General features: G+C 58.5%; 1 protein-coding gene across 1 annotated transcript in view; it reads right to left on the bottom strand.

The window, feature by feature from the left end:
- Window positions 1–228: 228 nt before the first annotated feature.
- WDR1 (WD repeat domain 1) overlaps window positions 229–19,703 on the bottom strand; it is a 41,234-nt gene continuing 21,759 nt past the window's right edge. Inside the window, exons 6-15 of the mRNA XM_025289698.2 lie at window positions 15,412–15,489; window positions 14,947–15,027; window positions 14,376–14,609; window positions 11,198–11,285; window positions 9,551–9,707; window positions 8,361–8,448; window positions 5,340–5,450; window positions 4,143–4,316; window positions 2,303–2,447; window positions 229–1,156 (exon numbers count right to left, since the gene is read on the bottom strand). Coding sequence (XP_025145483.1) covers window positions 1,050–1,156; window positions 2,303–2,447; window positions 4,143–4,316; window positions 5,340–5,450; window positions 8,361–8,448; window positions 9,551–9,707; window positions 11,198–11,285; window positions 14,376–14,609; window positions 14,947–15,027; window positions 15,412–15,489 — 1,263 coding nt within the window. The 3' untranslated portion in view covers window positions 229–1,049. The remainder of the gene's footprint in view (window positions 1,157–2,302; window positions 2,448–4,142; window positions 4,317–5,339; window positions 5,451–8,360; window positions 8,449–9,550; window positions 9,708–11,197; window positions 11,286–14,375; window positions 14,610–14,946; window positions 15,028–15,411; window positions 15,490–19,703) is intronic.

Below are 19,703 nucleotides of genomic sequence, written 5' to 3'. Positions count from 1 at the left end.
AGTGAGATACCCAGGTCATGGGGTCCCATGTAGCTTTCCAGCCCCCGCTCCACGTGTCCCCATTACACAAAGTCAGCGACCCACAGCGAAGAGAAAAGATATTTAATTATTTCTCTGTCTAATCTCTTAAAGCGCTCAAAGTATTTTCACAAGTGCAAGGGGAGGGCCCGCTCTCAGCCAGCATTTTACCAGTGATTCCGACAAACGCAAAGAGACTCCAAATCACCGTGCTTTATATACTTATTTTAATTTCCGCACTGGAAAAGAAAAGGAAGGTGTAAATGAGGACGAGTTAGTTTACAGTGACTCCATATTTGCCTTTTAAATTAATCTGTTCTCTCAAGGGCAGAGGATAGAAAGACAGGAAAAAACATCAAAGCACAAGAGTGAACTGGTGAGCAGGATGCCTCCCGACCCGCTAGCAGAGGATCCGAAGGCCTGGAGGCAGCGCAGTAAACACTGACAGGCATGGATTAAGATACACTGGAAAAAAAAAACAAAAACCAAACCCCACGATTCCACTCTCAAAACCAAGCACAGAAACTGACAGTGAAACGTGGAGTTCCATGTGCGCCCGTCAGCCTGAAACCAGCGCCACCTGCTCCACAGCATCGGCCCTGCCGGCCCCTCTTCTCGCAGGTACAGAAACCGGAAGGACCCGCAGGTGGGGAGCGCGAGGGGCTGCAAACCCCCCGGGAGCCACGGGAGGGTCTGTGTGCTTTGGAGGCTCTGCCTCTGGAATGTTCTGCGCGGCAAGCGGTGGGTCTGAGTCAGGCGCCACACGTGGTTGAAGGTGCCCGCTTAATTTCCCATGTGCAAACGGTCAGGGTCTAAAGCTTTCAGAACTTGGGACAGACAGGATGGCCCAGCGAGCTGGCAGGTGGGCGGCAGGCCCCCCTCCCTCCAGGGGGCGGGGCCAAGGGTGGGCACGAGGTGAGGCCCCTCCCTTGGGAGGTGGGGCAGGGGCGGGGCAGAGAGGAGTGACAGAGGCGGAGCTGCGTTCACCCCGCGTCCCTGATTCGGTCTCGAGTTGGTGTGAGGAGGGCTCCTCAGTAGGCGATTGTCCACTCTTTGACAGAGGCGTCGTGCGAGGTTGTGACCAGCGTGTGCTCGTCCAGCCAGGCCAGGCTGCTCACATGGTGGAGCCGGTGCGCATCTGGGGAGAAAGAGGCGGCGGCTTTTGAGCTCTGCGGCCACAGGGACACCCTGGGCTGAGATTACCAGCAGGGGTCACGGGAGAAACCCAACACGATCCTCCTGCTCAACCAGACCCCCTTGCCCTCTTCTCAGCGGGGGCGAGTCTGGGTGATGGGAGGGGCAGTGGCTGGGTTCCTCAGCACCCCCACCCGCGCTGGGACCCCTGACACTCGGCGATTAGCAGCCAGCCACCCCTGGCTGCAGCTTCCTGGTACCAGCAGAGTCCTGACAACCACGAACCTCCCATTGAGGGGCGGAACTGCCCCTCCCCACAGGGGTGCAAGTCTGTCTTTCTGTGCCTAAGGCAACAATATACAGACAATATACAGATAACACATAGACAGGACCCAGTGTTAATTCTGGTAGGACCAAGGCCACAATGAATAAAAAAGTTGATAACACAAGCTAGGGAACCCCTGCACACAACAGCCTGACCTCAGGCCAGTGCACATTCAGTGACCTGTGACCCGCCCACCCCCTGCCACAGCCCAGACCTAAGGACTGGACTTCCCACCCTCTACTCTGAGAGCTCCTTGCTGCATCTTGAACTTGAGTCTTCCTACAAAACCAGCACTGCTTCCCGTGGAGACCAGGATGGCCCATCTAAGTCTGCTCTGCTCCCCACCCCCATCCTGAACCAAGGAGTGCACCTGCCTGCACACCTGAGGACAGCCCACTGGTGCCCTCCCCCACCACCTGAGAAAGAGCTTTTGATGGGGGGTGAGGGTGGGGCCTGACACAGGTGGGGGCCCCTCCCCCACCTGACACAACTTTTTTGAATAGTAGAGGATGCCATTTATATTCAACATAAAAGGCTCCCTGTGGGGTAGAGACTGAATGGAAAGGGACCAGAGCCCACATGAGGTGGTGGAAGGTGGGGACATGGGGACAGGAGAACCGAGATCCACCCTGGATGGACATGGTTGCTGGATGGACGCTGGGCACACAGGTGTCCTCTGCACGTCTGCCTGGACCAACAGAGATGTTTGCTGGATGGCCAGGCCTCCCGAGGGGGCCACCTCCCCCAAAGCACAGAAGGGACCCTCGGGCCCTGGGGATGCCTCTCCGGAGCTGCTCAGGGAGCCGAGGTGGGTGGGAGCATCACCTTGGATCTTGACCCTGGTCTCAGGGTCACTCAGGGTCCACACGTACACCATCATGTCCATGCCACCCGAGGCAAAGTGCTCGTTGTCCGGAGACCAGGCCAGACAGACGATCTTTGCATGGTGTCCATAGAAAACGTTGTTCTCCTGGATGTGAATTGAAAATAGGTGGCAGGTCAGGGTCCAGGCCAGAGTGAGTGGGCATGATCTCACCTAAGGTCAGGCTTCTTACCAACTCACCGACACCTCATAACACGCCCAGGGTGGCCACTGCTCAAAGGCACAGACAGGAGCAGCCCAAGATCAGCAGCGGCTGCTGCACCCCTCCCAGGATCCTGGGACTCTGGGGCTGTCCTCCTAGCATGTGTCAATGGGCCACATGTGCCCACCTGCCTGCAGAGCTCTCTGCCCTAGAGAGGGGAGTCAGAAAAGTAGGAATAGAAAGCACGAGAAGGTCCTATTGGCATGGACCAGGCCCTATGCGTGTATGGACGGAGGAAGTGGCTGTCCCCCAGACACGCGCCACTGCCCTGGAGCCCAAGTTGGGTAGTGTGCTCTGCAGGCAGACGTCTGTCCACAGGAGCACGTGTCTACAGCGCGTGTCAGCCTTGAGCCGCTGTCTTACCAAACAGGTCAATGTGAACAGAAAGTTAATGCTCTCTAACTAAACTAACGCTTTTACTTTGAGTATTCCACCTTGTTCTTAATTCCTAGATTAACCATGATTTTCGAGTTTGCCTCTTTCATTTTTTGTGGAGTCTATGCTGCAGATTACTCAGCACGCTGTAAACTTGTTATATGTAAATAAAATCACTTAAGATGTGATAAATGCAGGATTTGATAAATGTGCTACTCAGGTTGAAGGAACCTCCTAGGAGGTGGAATGTTCTTCATGTTGACGGAGGTATGGGTCGCAGTCAGAAGCAAAGCATGAGTATATACTTATGTTCTCATTCATTCTTCATTATATGTAAATTTTACAGCCAAAACCAAGAAAGCACTAAACTCTAGTCAATATGTGGGCTGATATACTTAATGGCAAAACTTAAATGCACTTAAATGTACCCTTAAATGCACTCAAAAATTAGATTACTAGATGGGTAATGTGACACAGTAAAATGGATAATGGTAGAATCTAGAGGGCAAATTCTTTGGACTCTGCTATACATTTCAAAGCTGTCCTAAGGGTTGGAAGTTGGGGGTGGGGGGGAGGTTGGCTTGGTGGGGGGGACTGGAGGGACCCCTCCTCCCATCTGCCCTGAGGTCCAATCACACCAGCTCACTCATACCCAGAGGCTGACCAGAGCCCTCCGGAGTGCAGTCTCTTGTGAAACAGGTCTAAGGCTTTCTCACGTCTCCCAAGCCAGGGCCGGATGAGCTCCCAGGGTCCTGGCAACGGGGTCCTCTTTCACTCATCCACTGCCCAGGGACCCCCTCTACCCCAAGTGCAAGGCCACATCTGGACGACCAGCACTCACACTTGGCAGGACTTTAAGCGGCAATGATATCCAAGAAAAAAAAAAAACCTAGCCTAAGCCCTTTGACAGAGAAGGTCCCAGAAGTCACTGGGCAATACTGCCGAGGTGAACCTACCAGCCCGATTTCACAGCAGCCTGGCTCCCACTCAGGCCCCTAGCTTTTTGGCAACTTTGCTACAAGCCCACAAACTGCTGGGCGGCAGGGGAAGCCTCCTTGGCCCACGTCATTCATGCTCTGGGAGCAGCAAAACTGCGTGTCCTGTGCACCCGCCCCATCAGTGATGACCAGGGAGAGAGGCTGTGGACCCCTCCTGCCATCTGTGCTGCCTGGTGTGGGGCCGAGGCAGGCGGCCCGCCCACTCACCGAGTAGCCGTCGGCAACGCTGAAGACCGTGACCACTTTGCTGGCGTCGCACACGGCGAGGAAGGCGCCGTCGTGGGAAAACGCCAGGTCGGTCACGGGGCCCTTGGCCTCCAGGAGCTTGCCCTCGTCCTTCAGTGTGGTGCCCAGGATGGAGTAGAGGCGGACGTTACCATCCTGCAGGAGGACAGAGGGGCGGCGGGTCACTCCCCTGACATGGGCACCTGTGCCCACAGACAACACGTACGCCCTCCCCGCCTCCACCCCACCCCCCGACTCTCCTGAAGCCCATCCTCCTAGAGGGAGGGGCCCGAGTATCCATAAGAAGTAGTACTTTTCCTCCCCACCAACTCATGCCCGGCTTGGCCACATGCCAGCTCAGGTGCCAGAAGAACTACCCCTTCGTCCCCAGGTGCCAGAGGACACGTTCTACAACCCAGCAGCAGCTCTGGTGTCTGGCTTAGCATAGTGGGCAGAATTACATGAAAAGAGATTGAATTATCTTAAAATCACATCAAACTGCGGATCCCAGCCTCCCCAACCCCAACTGTGATCTGGGTGTTTGGGTGCTCACGAGACTGCCCTTTTTACAAAAATTTCCAGTATGTTCCAATCAACTGTCCACAGGCCGAGCTCTGAGAAGCACCTATACAGGCGTTAAGTCTCCAGCGAGGGCCGCTCGTCCAATCTGACTGTGCACTGAGCCTCACCATCTGTCCCGTGCCCTGTACCCCACGCCCCTCCCAGGCCTGGCAGATCCCCTCGGGCACCAGGCCCCTCTCCCTGTTCTGTCCAGCCTCTGTCCTAGCAAACGCCCCATCCTTGTGGGGTCCCGGCACTTCTCTGCAGGGGCCAGGAGGTGAGGGGAAAGAGTGGACGACAGGAGTCAGACTCAGGGAAACTGCAGCCCTCTGGCGGGTGCTGCACTACGTGGCGTGAAGGCTCCCGTCCCCTCCCTGTGCCCACAAGGCTCCCCCAACTGCCCCCAGGACCGACGCCCAGGCTGAGGGCTTCTTTGCCCTGTGCCCCTAGCACGGCCTGCTCACTGCTGGGACCCTGGTCTCCTGTGGGGGAAGGGGGCAGCCCAGGAAGATTCTCACTTGGGTGGCAGGAGGTAGCCTGGCACCCACACAGCCCTGACCGCCCTCCCCCAAATCACTCAAAGACCCCAGGGCACAGGGTGTGGGGATAGGGCCTTACCGCGCCCCCGACGGCCACTGTCTCACCACCCGGGTGCACGGCCACTACTTCGGGCTCATAGCCAGGGTTGTCGATGCTGAAGCACTTCCTCTGGTCCTTCAGCAGAACGATCTGGGAAACACACAGACAGCGCGGTTAGAGCAGAGGCCCGGGACAGACGGCCCAGGCCCCGTCCGGGGGTCGGGGGCGGGGGGCCAGGACAGGGCTTCAGCCGCACTAAGTGGGACCACCCGAGGGCCCCGCAGTGTTACTCCCTCATCAGCAGCAATGGTGCTGTCCCTACCACCCGCCCGGACGTCCGGGTAAGCCATCTGCTGCTTTTGAACTTGAATTCCTCCAACTACACACCAGCGGGTGTAATGACAGAGCTCTGCTGAGCAGATTGTCCCGGGTTCAAGAAGACACAGCACATGGAAGCGATGAGCCTCTAATCTGACACCAGAAATGAATGAGACCGGCTGGACTTTTAAGTCCTGGCCTTTCAGGTCTGTCCAAAGAAACATCCTTTGCAACCTCGACCCGTGGTGTATGAAACTGCTAGCAACGTCACTGGTGAGTCCCCAGAGCTTGGGGACAGTGCTGGTGGGCCCCCCCCACCCACCCCCCGACTAACAGAGGGGAAACCGGGCCCCTGGGGGCTGACTCTAGCGGGCAGACAGCAGCGCTGGGAGTGCAGGTCTGTGGAGGCCATCTATTTGTCCCCAGCTCTGGCAGGGAGGGGAGGACAGGACACAGAAGGCTCACGGCTAAGCGGCCTGGAGGCACCCACGGCACACCCCGCCCCCTCGTCCCACCCAGGCCAGCCCCTGCCTCAGTTCCCCCGTGTTTGCCAGGGCAGGACAGAGTTGGCGGGCAGGGCTCAGCACCCAGGGGTGCAGGCCCTACAGAAGGGCTCTGCCGACACAGATGGGACTTGATCCTGGCTCAGCTACCTGCTGCCCGGGATGGGGGTTGGCAGGGGTGGAGGGGCAGGGGATGGACACATGTGGCTCATGAACTGTCCTGAGCCTTGGGCTCCCAGGGTTAAAAACCCAGTGGTGCCTAGATAGCCTGAGGATGGAATTCAGGGCTCAGAGTAAACGAAGTGCCTCATAAAAAGCAAACAAAACCAGCCGCTGGAGCCTACCTGAGCCACATACCCTGCAGGTCCCTGGGGTGGCAGGGTCACCTCCTGTCAATATAGGAGCAAACGAGGTGCAAGCCCTGCAGCTCTCAGAGCCAAGTAGAGACTCACATATGGGCTGCACGACCTCAAAGCCTTGCCCTGGCCACCATGCTGCATCTCCCACCCTCTGCGCACGGCCCAGGGCCCCCCGATATAGTGACCCTCCTTTGTCCCCACCCCCACCCACCTCTTGCTACCCGTCCTGGTTCTAATTCACTGGACTGTCCCAACAGCGTGGCCTCCACCTGTGGTAGCTCTGGCTTGATCCCATCTGATCCTGGCTCAAGCCACCAGCGGTCCCAGGGGCACGCAGCCCCCCTCCGCCATCCTGGGGGTTTGTTGTGGGGTCTGCTGTGGGGTGGGGGAGGTGAAGAAGCCCAGGCGATGGGTGGCAGCACCCACCTTAAAATCTGCTACAGAAAATGCACCTGGACAAACATTCACCCGAGTCGTCAGCCCGACTCAGGAAGCACCCCTACTGCCCGGCACCCCCGACGGAGAGACGGCGAGCCTTTGTCCAGACTCTGGTTCAAGTCTCAGAGGTGAGACCTGAATGTGGCTGCTCCTTGACTGAGAATCGTGGGCCCCTCCAGCACAGTCTGCGGACCCTATGACTGGCCGTGGGGAGTTCTGGTCAGGATGCCCGAGAGAAGCAGGGGAACAGAATACAACAGGGCAGTCATCACACCTGATCGCATGGGCCATGGACTCCTGGGAACCCAGGAGTAGACCCTATACCCACCAGCCCCTTCTAAGCAGAGCCTCGGGCGGCTCTTCCAGGAACCTGTGAGCTCTCCCAGTGTGACCTTCTAGAAGGTCCACGTCTGGTCTTTCCCACACTCGCTACGGCGCTCCCAGTCCTCAATTCCTCGTGCACCCCCACTGGCCACCCCGCTGTCTGCCGTAATTGCTTGGCGGAAGGGCTGTGTTATCTAGGACACACAGGAATCCACACTCCCTGAAGCAATTAAGCTCCCAGGACGGAGGAGGGGCAGTGGATCTGAAAGACAGCTCTCTGGAGTGGGTCTGTTGCTCATGCCAACAGGGGCTCTGTTGCGCCTGCTTCCTCCACCCTGCACGCTGGGATGCCCCGCCCTGGCGACAGACGGCGTCTGCTGCAGAGCAGTGTCCTGGATAAAGTGGGTCAGGCCTGGGTCTCAGTCAAGGGCAGTGTGTTCCGGAAATTTTAAGAAATGGCATGTAGACAGACCTTCACCGCCCTGAATGAGAACCCAGGCTGCCGGGGCTGGAAGAGCAGACCCCGCGGAGGCCCGGGTGCCACCCTCCACCATCACAGGGCCTCCGGGAGGGAGGCACGGCCACTCTCAGCCTCCTCGCTCGCGGAGGCGGTACCAACAGCCTGCTGTGTACTTCCTCGTAACCCGCCCTGTGAGCTGCAAGGGACGAGAAAACTAAAGCTCAGAGAGGGTGAGGAAAACGCCCAAAGCCACACAGCCAAGCACTGCAGGGCTGGGATTTGCAATGAGCGGACTGAGCCACACTGGCTGTGCCTCTTGTGGGCTGCAGGGGTGAGGGACCACCCCATGCAGGGCGTCTGACCCTCGAGTGTGGGCTCTGACCAGGCTGCCTGGGTTCAAATCCCAGCTTTGCCCTTTGCCGGATGCAGCCCTGGGGCAGCTTAGCCTCTGTGCCTCAGTTTCCCCACCTGTGAGGTGGGGATGATGCCGGCCTAACTGATGGGGCTGCTGAGGATTCAGTGAACACGTGGGAGACCCTCAGCACACGCAGCAGAGCTCTCAGTAAAGAAGGGGAGAACGGCTGTGGAGGGACGTGGGGACCAGGCACTGCGCAGTGTCAGTCTGGACCTTCTGGTCAGACCCGGGTGGGAGCCGTACCTGGCCAATGCACACGACCACAGTGTAGCCCCCGGGGCCGACGGCCAAGCACTTCGGCTGGACGTCCAGTTTCACGACTCCCTGTCCGCTGTGGAGAGAAGGATGCGTTAGTCTCCAGGGGTGCAGGGAAGGCATAGACACGCACTCAGTGAGGACCACAGCCGCTCGGTGACAGGTGAGAATTCCACCCAATCGCGGCCGAAGGAGCCTCTGCTAAACAGACATGGGAGGGAGGAAGGAAAGACTCCCCAACTCTATGGGAGAGAGAGTCGAGATGGGGGGCTGGGACGAGGGGTGGGGGCGGCGAGAAGAGGTGAAAGCGGCATGTCCCGCATCTGCGCCGAGGGCCACCCCCCCGCTGCCCTGTCCTGGGTCGGGCCCCATGTGCACCAGCCAGACACCCTGGCTGGCACTCCCTGGGTTCAGACAGAATTTAGTTCTGGTCCTGACCTCCCAAAGAATCTGGCTTGGATGATAAAGGATCCGCCTGCAATGCAGGAGACCCAGGTTCAATCCCTGGGTCGGGAAGATTCCCCTGGAGGAGGGCATGGCAACCCACTCCAGTATTCTTGCCTGCAGAATCCCCATAGACGGAGGAGCCTGGTGGGCTACAGTCTATAGGGTCGCACAGAGTCGGACACAACTGAGTGACTAGCACTTTCACTTTCTCACCCTTCCATGGCCATGACCAGTCTCCTCCACAATGTAATTAAACAAACAGACAGACAAATATATATATATAACTGGTACTTTAAACGGGATGGGTGAAAACTGTCACCTTTACTTTTGGTTAATGGAGAAGGACATGGCAACCCAGTACTCTTGCCTGGAGAATCCCATGGACACAGGAGCCTGGCGGGCTACAGTCCACGGGGTTGCAGAGTCGGACACGACTGAGGGACTTAGCACTTTTGGTTGAAACTACAAAGACACATCCCAGAAAAATCTGCACACACAAACCACTACTTAACAAACGGTAAGCTGAGGAAAACGCCACAGAACTGAGCCAAGCGTGGTGCCTCCCCGGCTGGGTGAAAGGGCCCCTGGGGCACGGTGACCAGCCCGTGGTTCTGCCCTGGGTGCGCTGGTCAGCCCAGGCTTGGTAGCAGCAGCATGGGCCCCCCGAGGGCGACTCCACCACCGACGGGCTGAGGGGCAGGGGAGTGCGTCTGGCCCCAGGCAGCTCTCACCTGTAGTCCCGCAGCGTGAGGTTGGTGTACCGCACCGTGTCGTCCATGCTGCAGCTCACCAGCTGCCCGTGCTCGTCCACAGTCATCCTGGACACCTGGTTCGTGTGGCCCTTCCCAGCAAAGGAGTCGTTCTCCCCCGTCTCAGAATCCCAGTAATGTGGGGCCAGGGGGTTAAGGAAGAGCCTGGCTTCAGGACGTGGTGCGTGCCCCACCCTGGGGAGGCCACGGCCCGTCCCCTCTCCCAGGCAGCACATTATGGAAGGGACAGTGGGCATCGGGCTGAGTGAACCTCTTTGTGCACATTCAGCTCCAAATTTCAGGGTGCTCCAAATTTCAGGAAGTGGACGTTGTGATCAACCAGCAAGAGAGCACGCAGTGGGAGAGCCCACCCGTCTCTAGAATGAGAACTGGGCGGGTCGCAGGACGGCGCTGTCCTGCCACAATGGAGTGGTGCCTCTGTCCGAGGGGGCTCAGAAGGAAGCCCTGTGGGGACCCCACGTACCCGGGCCGATGCCCCCCGACCCCCTCGCTCTCTTTTGCCTGCTGTCCAGCCCAGCACCTTCAGTGGGAGGCGGCCTGTGCCCCGAGGACTGGCTGATGGCTGCCCAGGTGCCATCTGGCAACCGGTCCCAGGCTGACCGTCCGCTCGGGGTGCCCAAGTGTGAGCTGTTTTTAAGTTATGAGGCTCTCCTTTTACATCAACAAAGAAGCGTCTTTGTTTGCACCGAGGATAGTTCCCTAGGAAGCTGCGGGCATCTTCTGCAGCTCACAGGTCTCAGGATGGGAGCCCCCCACCCCGCCTCCGCTGTGGATCCCCCAAGAGGTCAACATCATGGTGAGTGGACACCAGGGCTGGCCGGGGACGAGCAGGAAGGATGGGGTGGTGCCCCGAGTTGGGGGACATGGGGCAGGACCCCAGTTGTACCCTCTTTTCCTTCTGTTTTGAGGGGGCAGAGGGGGACCTCTGCCCTCCTCCCTTGGGGCTATGGGGAACCGTTCCCAGGAGGGAACCCTGTAGACAAGGCAGAACCACGGAGGTGGGGGGAAGCGCGGGGCCTGGAAGCCCCTCCAGGGGCAGGGGCTGGGCTGCACAAGGGCAGCCCTCTCATGCAGCCATGATACCTCGCCGAGCCAGGCCCTGCGGACATCACTGGCCATGCTGGAGCGGGAGGGTTGGAAGGGCTGCCGGGAACGTCTCGGGGGGACCCCAAAGCCCCGCACTGGGGGACAGGGCGTGGGCTCTGCCCAGCTCTGCTGTCGCCGAGCAGAAGCCACTCGAGGTGTCTGAGCTTCGCTTTTCCCATTTTTAAGACAAAAGGACTCCCCACAACAGGCTCTAAGTCTTTCCGGATCCTAACGCACATGGATTCTGCTGCTCGTGAGGGGTGAGGCCAGGACCAGGTCACGAACAGGGAAGTTCAGCAACCAGGCCCTCAAGGCCGCAGAGCGAGTGACCCATCAAGTCAAGGCCATGACCCGGAGCTGGAGGGCCCGAGTGTGGAAAAGGCCACCTCTCGGCGGCCAGGACGAGGCAGAGGAGCCCTGTGGCCACCACCTGTCCAGCCTGGCCTCTGGCCCCGTGGGAACAGGAAACTCCCGCCTCTCCTGCCAGGGCCTGCGGAGCCAGCACTGTGAGTCAAAGGATATTAATGTGTCCGTCGTGGCTCCCGGAGTAGATGTAAGACTTGCCGCCGTTTTTATGCACCGTCAGGCACTGGATGGATTTGCTGTGACCCTGCGGAGGAGACAGACGGGTGGGGTGAGCCGAGGACATGCCTGTGTCCAGCCAGTGACTGTCAAACGCTCACCGCCGGCTAAGCCCCAGGGAGCGGCCACGGCCCTCGTGGGCCTGAAACACCGCCCGCCGGCCTGGGTCAGCCGCCTCCTGCTGACCACCCCTTGATACCTGGGTCCCTCCCCACCCAGGCACTTAACCCCGACCTGTGTGGAGGACGGGGGTCTAGCAGGAGCCCCAGCAGAGCACCTGGGTCTGCGCAGACTGACCCAGGCAGCCGCCCCCCGTCCCCAGCCATGGAGGACAAGCCCCCACCCAGCACTGGGTCTCCACGAAGGTGAAGGAGCAGTACTAAAGGCCCAACTCTCGCAGAAGCAGAACCCCAAAGCCACTGGACGGCCCAGAGAGTCTCCACCCAGAGACCCAGCTCACAGCTCCAGCTCTGTCCCTGGCTCATGAGAATTCTTCTCTCCTGAGTTCCCTACCCTCACCAGGGCTGTGATCCCACAACCAGGGCGGTCCCAGGGCTGTGATCCCTCCTTGATCAGCAACAAAGGGGCCCAGAACACTCGTGTACAACCAGACGACTGCTTTGAAGGGAGGCATTTTACCTCCCTTTCTAACTGCTTCTGAGATGGAAAAAACCTAAGAGATGGGGTTTAATCACAGCTCTTTCCCCTCCTCAGATGTAGCCGGGGCCCTCTGAGCATCGCTGACTGTTGCCACGATGTGATGTGTGTACTATAAAGCAGAGACATTACTTTGCCAACAAAGGTCTGTCTAGTCAAAGCTTTGGTTTTTCCAGTAGTCATGTATGGATGTGAGACTAGGACTATAAAGGAAGCTGAGCACCGAAGAATTGATGCTTTTGAACTGTGATGTTGGAGAAGACTCCTGAGAGTCCCATGGACTGCAAGGAGATCCAACCAGTCAATCTTAAAGGAAATAAGTCCTGAATATTCATTGGAAGGACTGATGCTGAAACTGAAACTCCAATATTTGGCAACCTGATGCAAAGAACTGACTCATTTGAAAACACCCTGATGCTGGGAAAGATTGAAGGTGGGAGGAGAAGGGGACGACAGAGGATGAGACGGTTGGATGGCATCACAGACTCGATAGACACGAGTTTAAGTAAACTCCAGGAGTTGGTGGTGATGGACAGGGAAGCCTGACGTGCTATGGTCCATGGGGTCGCAGAGTTGGTCACGACCGAGCGATTGAACTGAACTGAACTAACTGCTCCTGGGATGGAAATCTAAGAGATGGGGTTTAATCACAGCTCTTTCTCCTCCTCAGATGCAGCCAGAGCCCTCTGAGCACCGCTGACTGCTGCCACGACGAGACGTGTTTCATCAGAGAAAGGTACACACAGTTCTCAGGATCCCTGAGTCCTTCCCACAGGGCAGCGACCCACCAGGCCTTACCGGGAGTCTTGCCCCACGCAGCCTGGGAACCCAGACACAATCTGTGAGTAATGGGATGCCTTGGGACTTGGCCCGCCCCATCTGGGGCAGCAAGCAGCCTTGCCAGGAGCCTGTGAGCACTGGGGCTCTCCCGCGCCCCACAGATGAACGCTGTGAGCACTGGGTGCTGCCCAGCGGCCGTGTTCTAACAAGCGGGCCTGCTCAGGTGATTCGATTCTGATGCAGCTCCAGCTCGAGCCACAGGATCACCTGGGTGCACCTAAAAGTACCGACCCCTCAGAGCTTCCTATGGTCTCTGACTGCATCCCGACAGGGCTGGCCAGGCATCAAGCCCTTTATGGAAATTTCCAGATGACCTGAACGTGCACTAGGGTTGAGAAGAACTGATTTAACTCCAGCCCAGTTCCTGGGCTCACCTGCAGCCTGATGTCGGCACCAAACACCCCTCGGGATTCACAAGCTAGCTACACAAGGCCTAAGGAGGCAGATGGCCTGGCCTGGCCCCTGCCTCACGGGCACGGTCATCGGGAACCTGAGCCCATGAAAGCCACCGGCTCACAGACTGTGGGGTGCACACACGCTGCAGGGTCAGGCAGCTGGCAACCCATGGCCTGCGGAGGGACTGGGCCCCCGGGGAATAATCCTAGCCTGGTCTACACCCAGGCCCCGGGGCCCAGGAGCCTCCCAGGGCCTGTCTGCATGGCCTGAAAGCAGCTGAGTGAGCAGGGCGTGAGGAGGTGCTGACGTTTGGCCCCAGGGCTCAGCCGCAGGACAGGGAGCCACTTGAAGCCTTGCTGTGGAGGCCCCTCCCTTGAAAGCATGGCTCACCCAGGGCTGCCAGGGCAGGTGAGGGTGACCCTGAGCACCCCACCCAGCAGCAGAAGCAAGCCCGTGGGCAGCAAGGGGGTCAGAGCGGGGCCCTGAGACACAGGAGTTCCCAGTCCGGCTGCGATTTCCTGAGACGCCACCATCTCCAGGGCTGAGGGAGGGAGAAGGCACGGCCCCACCTGGACGGGACACTCAGGGCAGATGCTGGTGGCCAGCTGGCCTGGGTGAGCCATCCCGATGAGACGAGGATGGGAGGCAGGGAAGCGGGGTCTTCCCCAATGCCCTCCAGTATCGCTCCCTGCTGCCCACACCTCGGGCCTCTGCCCCTCAGGCTTCCACAGGCTTCTCCAAGTCCACATCCGCTTCCAAGTGCCCACTCCCCACCACTGGCTGGTGCCCACCCTGCCCTAACCACACGGGACAAGGGCCTCCCCACTCATTCTCACATTCACACCTTGCACATCGTTCTGGCCCAGCTCCAAGACCAGCTGGGCCCCCCACAACCGTGGCCACACCCCACCACATGCCTCGTCTCAGGGCTCAGCATCTTCCTCATCCTGCCTGATACGGGGGACACAGCTGGTGGGCTCCTAACCGAGGAAGGCTGAGCCCCTTGGGACAAACGAGCCCCGAGAGCAGGGGCCAGGGCTTTCTTAACAGCTCAAGGGGATCTCAGCACCTGGCTTCTCATCTCTGCTAAACTCACATCCCCAAAGCAACGTCCTGCGGTTCCACTGGACCTCCACCTCGCCTCAGCTGCCCCTTCTCCGGCAGGATGCCCGCCTCCCCTCCGGCCAGTCCTTGCAGGCCAAGCTGCTCCATGGCCCGGCCTTACCTTGATGACCCGCAGGGGTTTGCTGGGGTTGTTTTTGTCCAGGTAGTTGATGTAGCCAGACAGGGAGATGCTGAGGAGGTGGTCCTTCTGCCACAAGCAGCCCAGCTGCTGGTCCAGGACGTTGGAGCCCATGGTAAACGTGTTGACGACCGAATTCACGTTGACGTCCCAGATTTTCGAGGTTTTGTCTCCGGAAGCAGAGAGCAAGTGGGTGCTATCAGGACTCCAGCTGATCTACTCAAACAAATGGTGGTCACAGGTCAGAGCATTCCACCGGCGGGGGGAAGAGACTCAGACACCGGAGCTGTGTCCACAGCCCCTGTGCCTGAGCAGGGATGACAGCCTGGGAGGTGGTGGAACACTCAGGGCAAAGACAGGACGAGCATCCCAGCCACAGGCCTCTGTGGGCCACCGCACCCTGTCCCGCGTGACCTTGACGGTCTCTGCCAGTGCCCCCACTCCTGACCCCTCATCTCAAGCCTCCAACTTCAACCCGCATATGGATGATGACAAACGCAGACAGGCCCCACCATAAGCACAGAGCAAGCCGTGAACACGGGCCTATACTCACAGCGTAAATGCCGCCGTCGTGAGCCTTGCTTCCTCCCAGCGCACACACTTTCTCTCCCGTCTTCCCATCATAGATGAAGATCTTTCAGGAAATACAAACATGTGAATCACGTACGAGTGTATGAACACACGGATCATGTGTAGGTGTGTATGCCCGGCCGTCAGCACACTGACTGAGCTCCTCCCACTCATCCCCGCTCCACCATCAAGAGGGTTGGCAACTGTGACTTTACAGGAATTCATCAAAACTGGATGAATTTGGAGCGCCTTTTAAAGGAGACTGACAGAGAGATGGGGCTATCACGCTTTGAGGACACAGTCTCAAAGGGAGTCACATCCTGGGAGGAGGAGGGAGGGAGCTGCCCGTTGAGACCAGCTTCACTGAGTCTGTCTGTTTTGAACAACCAGAGGCCCAAGAGATTAACGAATGCCCCCCGCTCCCCACCTCCCTGGTCCTGGACTTCACCTGGCCATCGGCGCTGGCCGTGGCAAATCTGTTCCCGTCAGGAGAGAATCGCACGCAGTTGACGAAGCGGCCGTGGTCCTGTAGGAAAAGGGACGATTAACCAGGGACAGGCAGCTCAGGAAAGCTCTCTACGAGCTCTGAGGCCCACGACCACCATGTATGTGAATGCCAGTCCGCGGGAGCCCTCTGAGCTCGGCAGGAGCCCCGAACGGACACACCAAGAAGTCTGGCTCAGCCCCCGGCCTCGGCAGGGCCCATCTCTGCCTGCCAGGCCTCCCTGTTGTGACGTACATGCTCCCCAACCTCTGCAGACAGAAACGCCACCCTCCCTCCGGCTCTTAAGTCCACTCAAGCTCAGAACCCCCATGCTTAGTGAGGCTGGAACTGTGAGGCCTCGTTCCTGAGTCCTCGGAGCCTGGCCCGGGGCCCAGCACACAGCAGACGCTCATCTGGGCATTTGCTGAACGAACTGAGGTTTCAAAGAAATTAAACAGTGGCAATGACCTTCCTGGCAATAAGAGTCTGAGGAGATATGACTTCCAGCGGTGATTCCATTACCTAAAGGAGTAAATGAAGTCATTCTTTCCTGAGTCAATAAGGGTCTGCATCAGAGAGTGATCCTCTGAAAACCCCACAAGCCATCAATCCGAAGCCCGGCCCCTGCCAGCACGCATGAAGCGACAAGTGTCGTCAGTTCTAAAGGTGCACGGGTCACCTGCCCCCATGGCCACAGACGCCCCACCTGCAGGAAAAGCAATTCGACTCAATGCAAATCCCAGCCCCTACCAAGGTAAACCACCGACACTTTTAAAGCCTGAGCTGCTGGGGTGGAAGGAGCTGCACGTGTTTGTGTATAAAGTTTATGGGTTGACTTGTCCTGAGAGATGGCTTGAAATCCCAGGACCTGTGAACGTGACCTCACTGGAAACAGGGTCTTTATGTGTGTAGTCAAGGTAAGATAACGCCCCTGAGGGTGGGTAGGCCCTGACCCAACACCACGGGGGTCCTCGTGGGGGGAGGGAAATCTGGACTCAGTGCAGACACTGGGGGACCACACTGAAAGTTGCTGCTGAACCACAAAAGACGCCGGGATTCTTGGCCTCCGGAGAAGAATTCAATCCGGGCCAGAGATGAGGCTTGATCGCTCAGAGCTTTTGTGTAACAGAGTTTTATTAAAGTATAAAAAAGACAGACAAAGCTGACATCGACATCAGAAGGGGGTCAGAAAGAGTACCCCCTCACTAGTGTTAGCAATGGAGTTATATACTTTTAATCAGTTATTACAGTGAATCAAAAGAATGTCTGGAGGTTGTCACTAGACCCACTCCCATAATTTACATTTTAAGATAACAGGATTAGCCAGGTTTTTTTCCAGAAACTGTCCTCAAGCAGGATACATTATTGTTATATAATGCTAAAGAATGTAGAGTGGAAAAAAGTTTGTCCTTTTCTCCTCCTTGAGAATTCCAGACCCCTCTTCTCTTTGGGGACCCCTGGACTTATCAACCTGCCTAGGAACTGACTCAACATGAAGATGGGGGCAGAGACAGGGTTACGCACCCCCCACCCCAGGATGGCCTGTGTTGCCTTTTTTGTTTATCACGTCCACTTATTCTGCTTCTCAGGCCAACCTTTCCGGCTCTCAGGCTTGCGTTCTGAGCTAGTTGGAGAACGGCCGTCTCCCAGTGGGCTCACGATCCATTAAAATGAACGAACTTTCCAAACTGGGCCCTCTGACTGCCCTTCCCCACGACCGCGGCTCTCAGTCACCCTACCACCTTGAGACCCCCTTGGGAGCCTCCGGTACCCTTCTTTCCCCAGGGAACAACCAGGCTCCAAGCGGCCCAGGTTCTGGGAACCCAGGTCTCCGGTTTCCCGTGCAGAGCTCTGGCTCTTGGCCCTGGACAGGAGGCAGGCAGGCTGGCTGGTCGGCTTGGCGGGGAGCCCGGGGGTCAGATCCTTAACTCCCCAGGCCCATGGCCAGCGGCCTGCCATCCCCAGGGCTGCGAGGTAGCCTGCTGGGTGGCGAGGGCTCCCGGACTCTGTTCCTGGGGTAGTTCAGGACGAGTGCTGGGAGGGCGTCTCTCAGTCCTCCCAGAACCAGTCCATGGGGATGGGAGGATGGACAGGCAGAAGTGGCTCCTCCTGCACGAGGTCAAAGGAAAAACAACCCAACCGCTGCTCTGCACGCCTGCCCACAAGTCTGGTCCTCTTGTCCGCACCTCTACTGGCTGACCCCGCCCTGCTGTTCTGGGTTCCTGGGTGGTGAGGTGGGCGAGGGACGGGGGTAGGCCAGCCCCCTGGGTCCCTGTGACTGACCCGGCATGCCAAGAGTGCCCCGCGGTGGAGCAGATCACGGGGCCAAAGTGGGGGCTATGCTGGGGGGAGTGAGAAACACTCTATGAGCCAGTGGGACCCTGGGTCACCCTGCAATGCCAGCTCGTCCAACTCCGGGTACCATGGTTCCTTGAGACAACAGGGCTAACCCCTCACACACCCAGCTCAGAGGTCAGCACGGTCACCAGGCCTCCCCCCAGCCTGCCACCCTCAACACCCCTGGCCCTACAAGGACGTCACACATGTGGATCTGTCTGTCGTCCCACCCCTGAACCAGGCAGGCTGCCGGGCAGGAGTCAGACTGGACAGGGCAGACATCCCTCCACCCGGGGACCAGGCGCTGTGGCTTTAGAAAGTCTCCCCGTCAGCTTTTCCTGCCACTGGAGCCAAGAGCCCAGATGAGTGGGAGACTGATGTCGGCTCCTGAAAATAGCCAATTTAGAGGGAGGAACAGTAAGCAGACCATTAACCAAAAAAAAAAGGGGGCTAAAAATAGCCAGTTTCACGGGGAGGGGAGGCCAGAGGACAAAGGACGAACAGGCTGGGGGAAACATCATGGAGGGTTCAGAAGACGGAGCTGGGCTTGGGGGCCCCGGACCCCCTAAGGTCCTGGAGGGGCAGTAACATCCTGCAGGTCCCTGGGGTGCGGGCTGCCCAGCCTCAGGCGCGGCCAAGCCAGAGCTCTGATTGGGACAGTGTCAATGGACCCTCCCAAGAACCTCCCCACAATTACCCCCACCCACCCTGCTATTACCTGTGCCCCATCAGTACCTCCCCCACTGTCATTATACCCATCATTATCCCCCCATCACTGCTGCTCCCCATCACCCGCCCCCCCACGACTGAGAAACCCGAGATGGGGGCCACCAGCAGTAATTAGGGAATGCACTGAGTCCAGTCACCGACAGGGACACAGAGCCCCTGGGCTCCACTCAGCTGACCAGCCCATCAGCTCGGGTGTCCCCAGAGCCCGCCCTGGCTTCACCGGCCTTGGTGGGGTCCTACAGCGGGACTCCTACCTGCACGCTGAAACCCTGGATCAACTGCCCCTGATCCCACATCACAGGCTTGCAAAGGAACTGAACAGCCCAGATGCCCGGGCCCACTGCCCCCACACTCCCTGAGGGCAGCAGATGCCTCCATGGTCAGCACCCCAGGAGTGGGTGTCCATCCTGATCTGGAAGGCTACCTTGCCCCTTCAGCCCACCGCCCCCTCCCAAACCTGCCTCTCTCTCCCTCTGCAAGGTCAGGACCCTCGGCCAAGTGCCTGGAGGGGCAGCACCACGTTTCTCCCCTGCCTCTCCAGTCGCCCTGCACAGACCTGCCCAGAGTGACCACTGGACCTGATGGGAGAATCAAAAGGCTCCTTCGAACCCTCCTTAGGCTACTGACCATCCACGGAGCTTGGCTGGGTCACCCCCTGCCCCACTGACCTTCCGGCATGACCCCCATGGACACGCACACAGCTTTCTGAAAAGCTGGCATGAGGGTGTGGTGGTTAAGGACAGCTCAGGTCACCTGTGTGCCCAGGCGAGGGCCAGCGCAGAGCAGGCACCCGAGACACACTTGAATGCAAAGCTGTTTCCTGCCCTGTCGTAAGGACACAGGGTATCACAACAGCCCGGAAACCTCACACATTCAAGCTCAAGGTTTCCGTGTCTAGGAAGGTGATACTTGCCATCGCAGTAGACGGAGGCTCTGGAAGGAAGGGCAGCTCCTCCCGCGGGCGATGCGTGAGACACTCAGGTGCCAGACTGTGCAGCCCACCTGGGCGAAGGGGGAGCCAGGCATGCCCTCCTCAGCCAGGGTGTGCTCTGCTCTCAGAGGCCTGGGGAGACGCGGTGGGCAGTTTCCAGTCCCAGATCACACAGCCACAGTCTGACAAGCGGGCCTGGGGTAAAGAAGGCCCCCAACGCTTCCTGCTCTGAGCCATCATTTCATCAGGCACACATACT

Source organism: Bubalus bubalis, chromosome 7, assembly GCF_019923935.1.
Source record: "Bubalus bubalis isolate 160015118507 breed Murrah chromosome 7, NDDB_SH_1, whole genome shotgun sequence".
Taxonomy (NCBI): Eukaryota; Metazoa; Chordata; class Mammalia; order Artiodactyla; family Bovidae; genus Bubalus; species Bubalus bubalis.
This window is presented reverse-complemented; position numbering and strand designations above follow the sequence as displayed.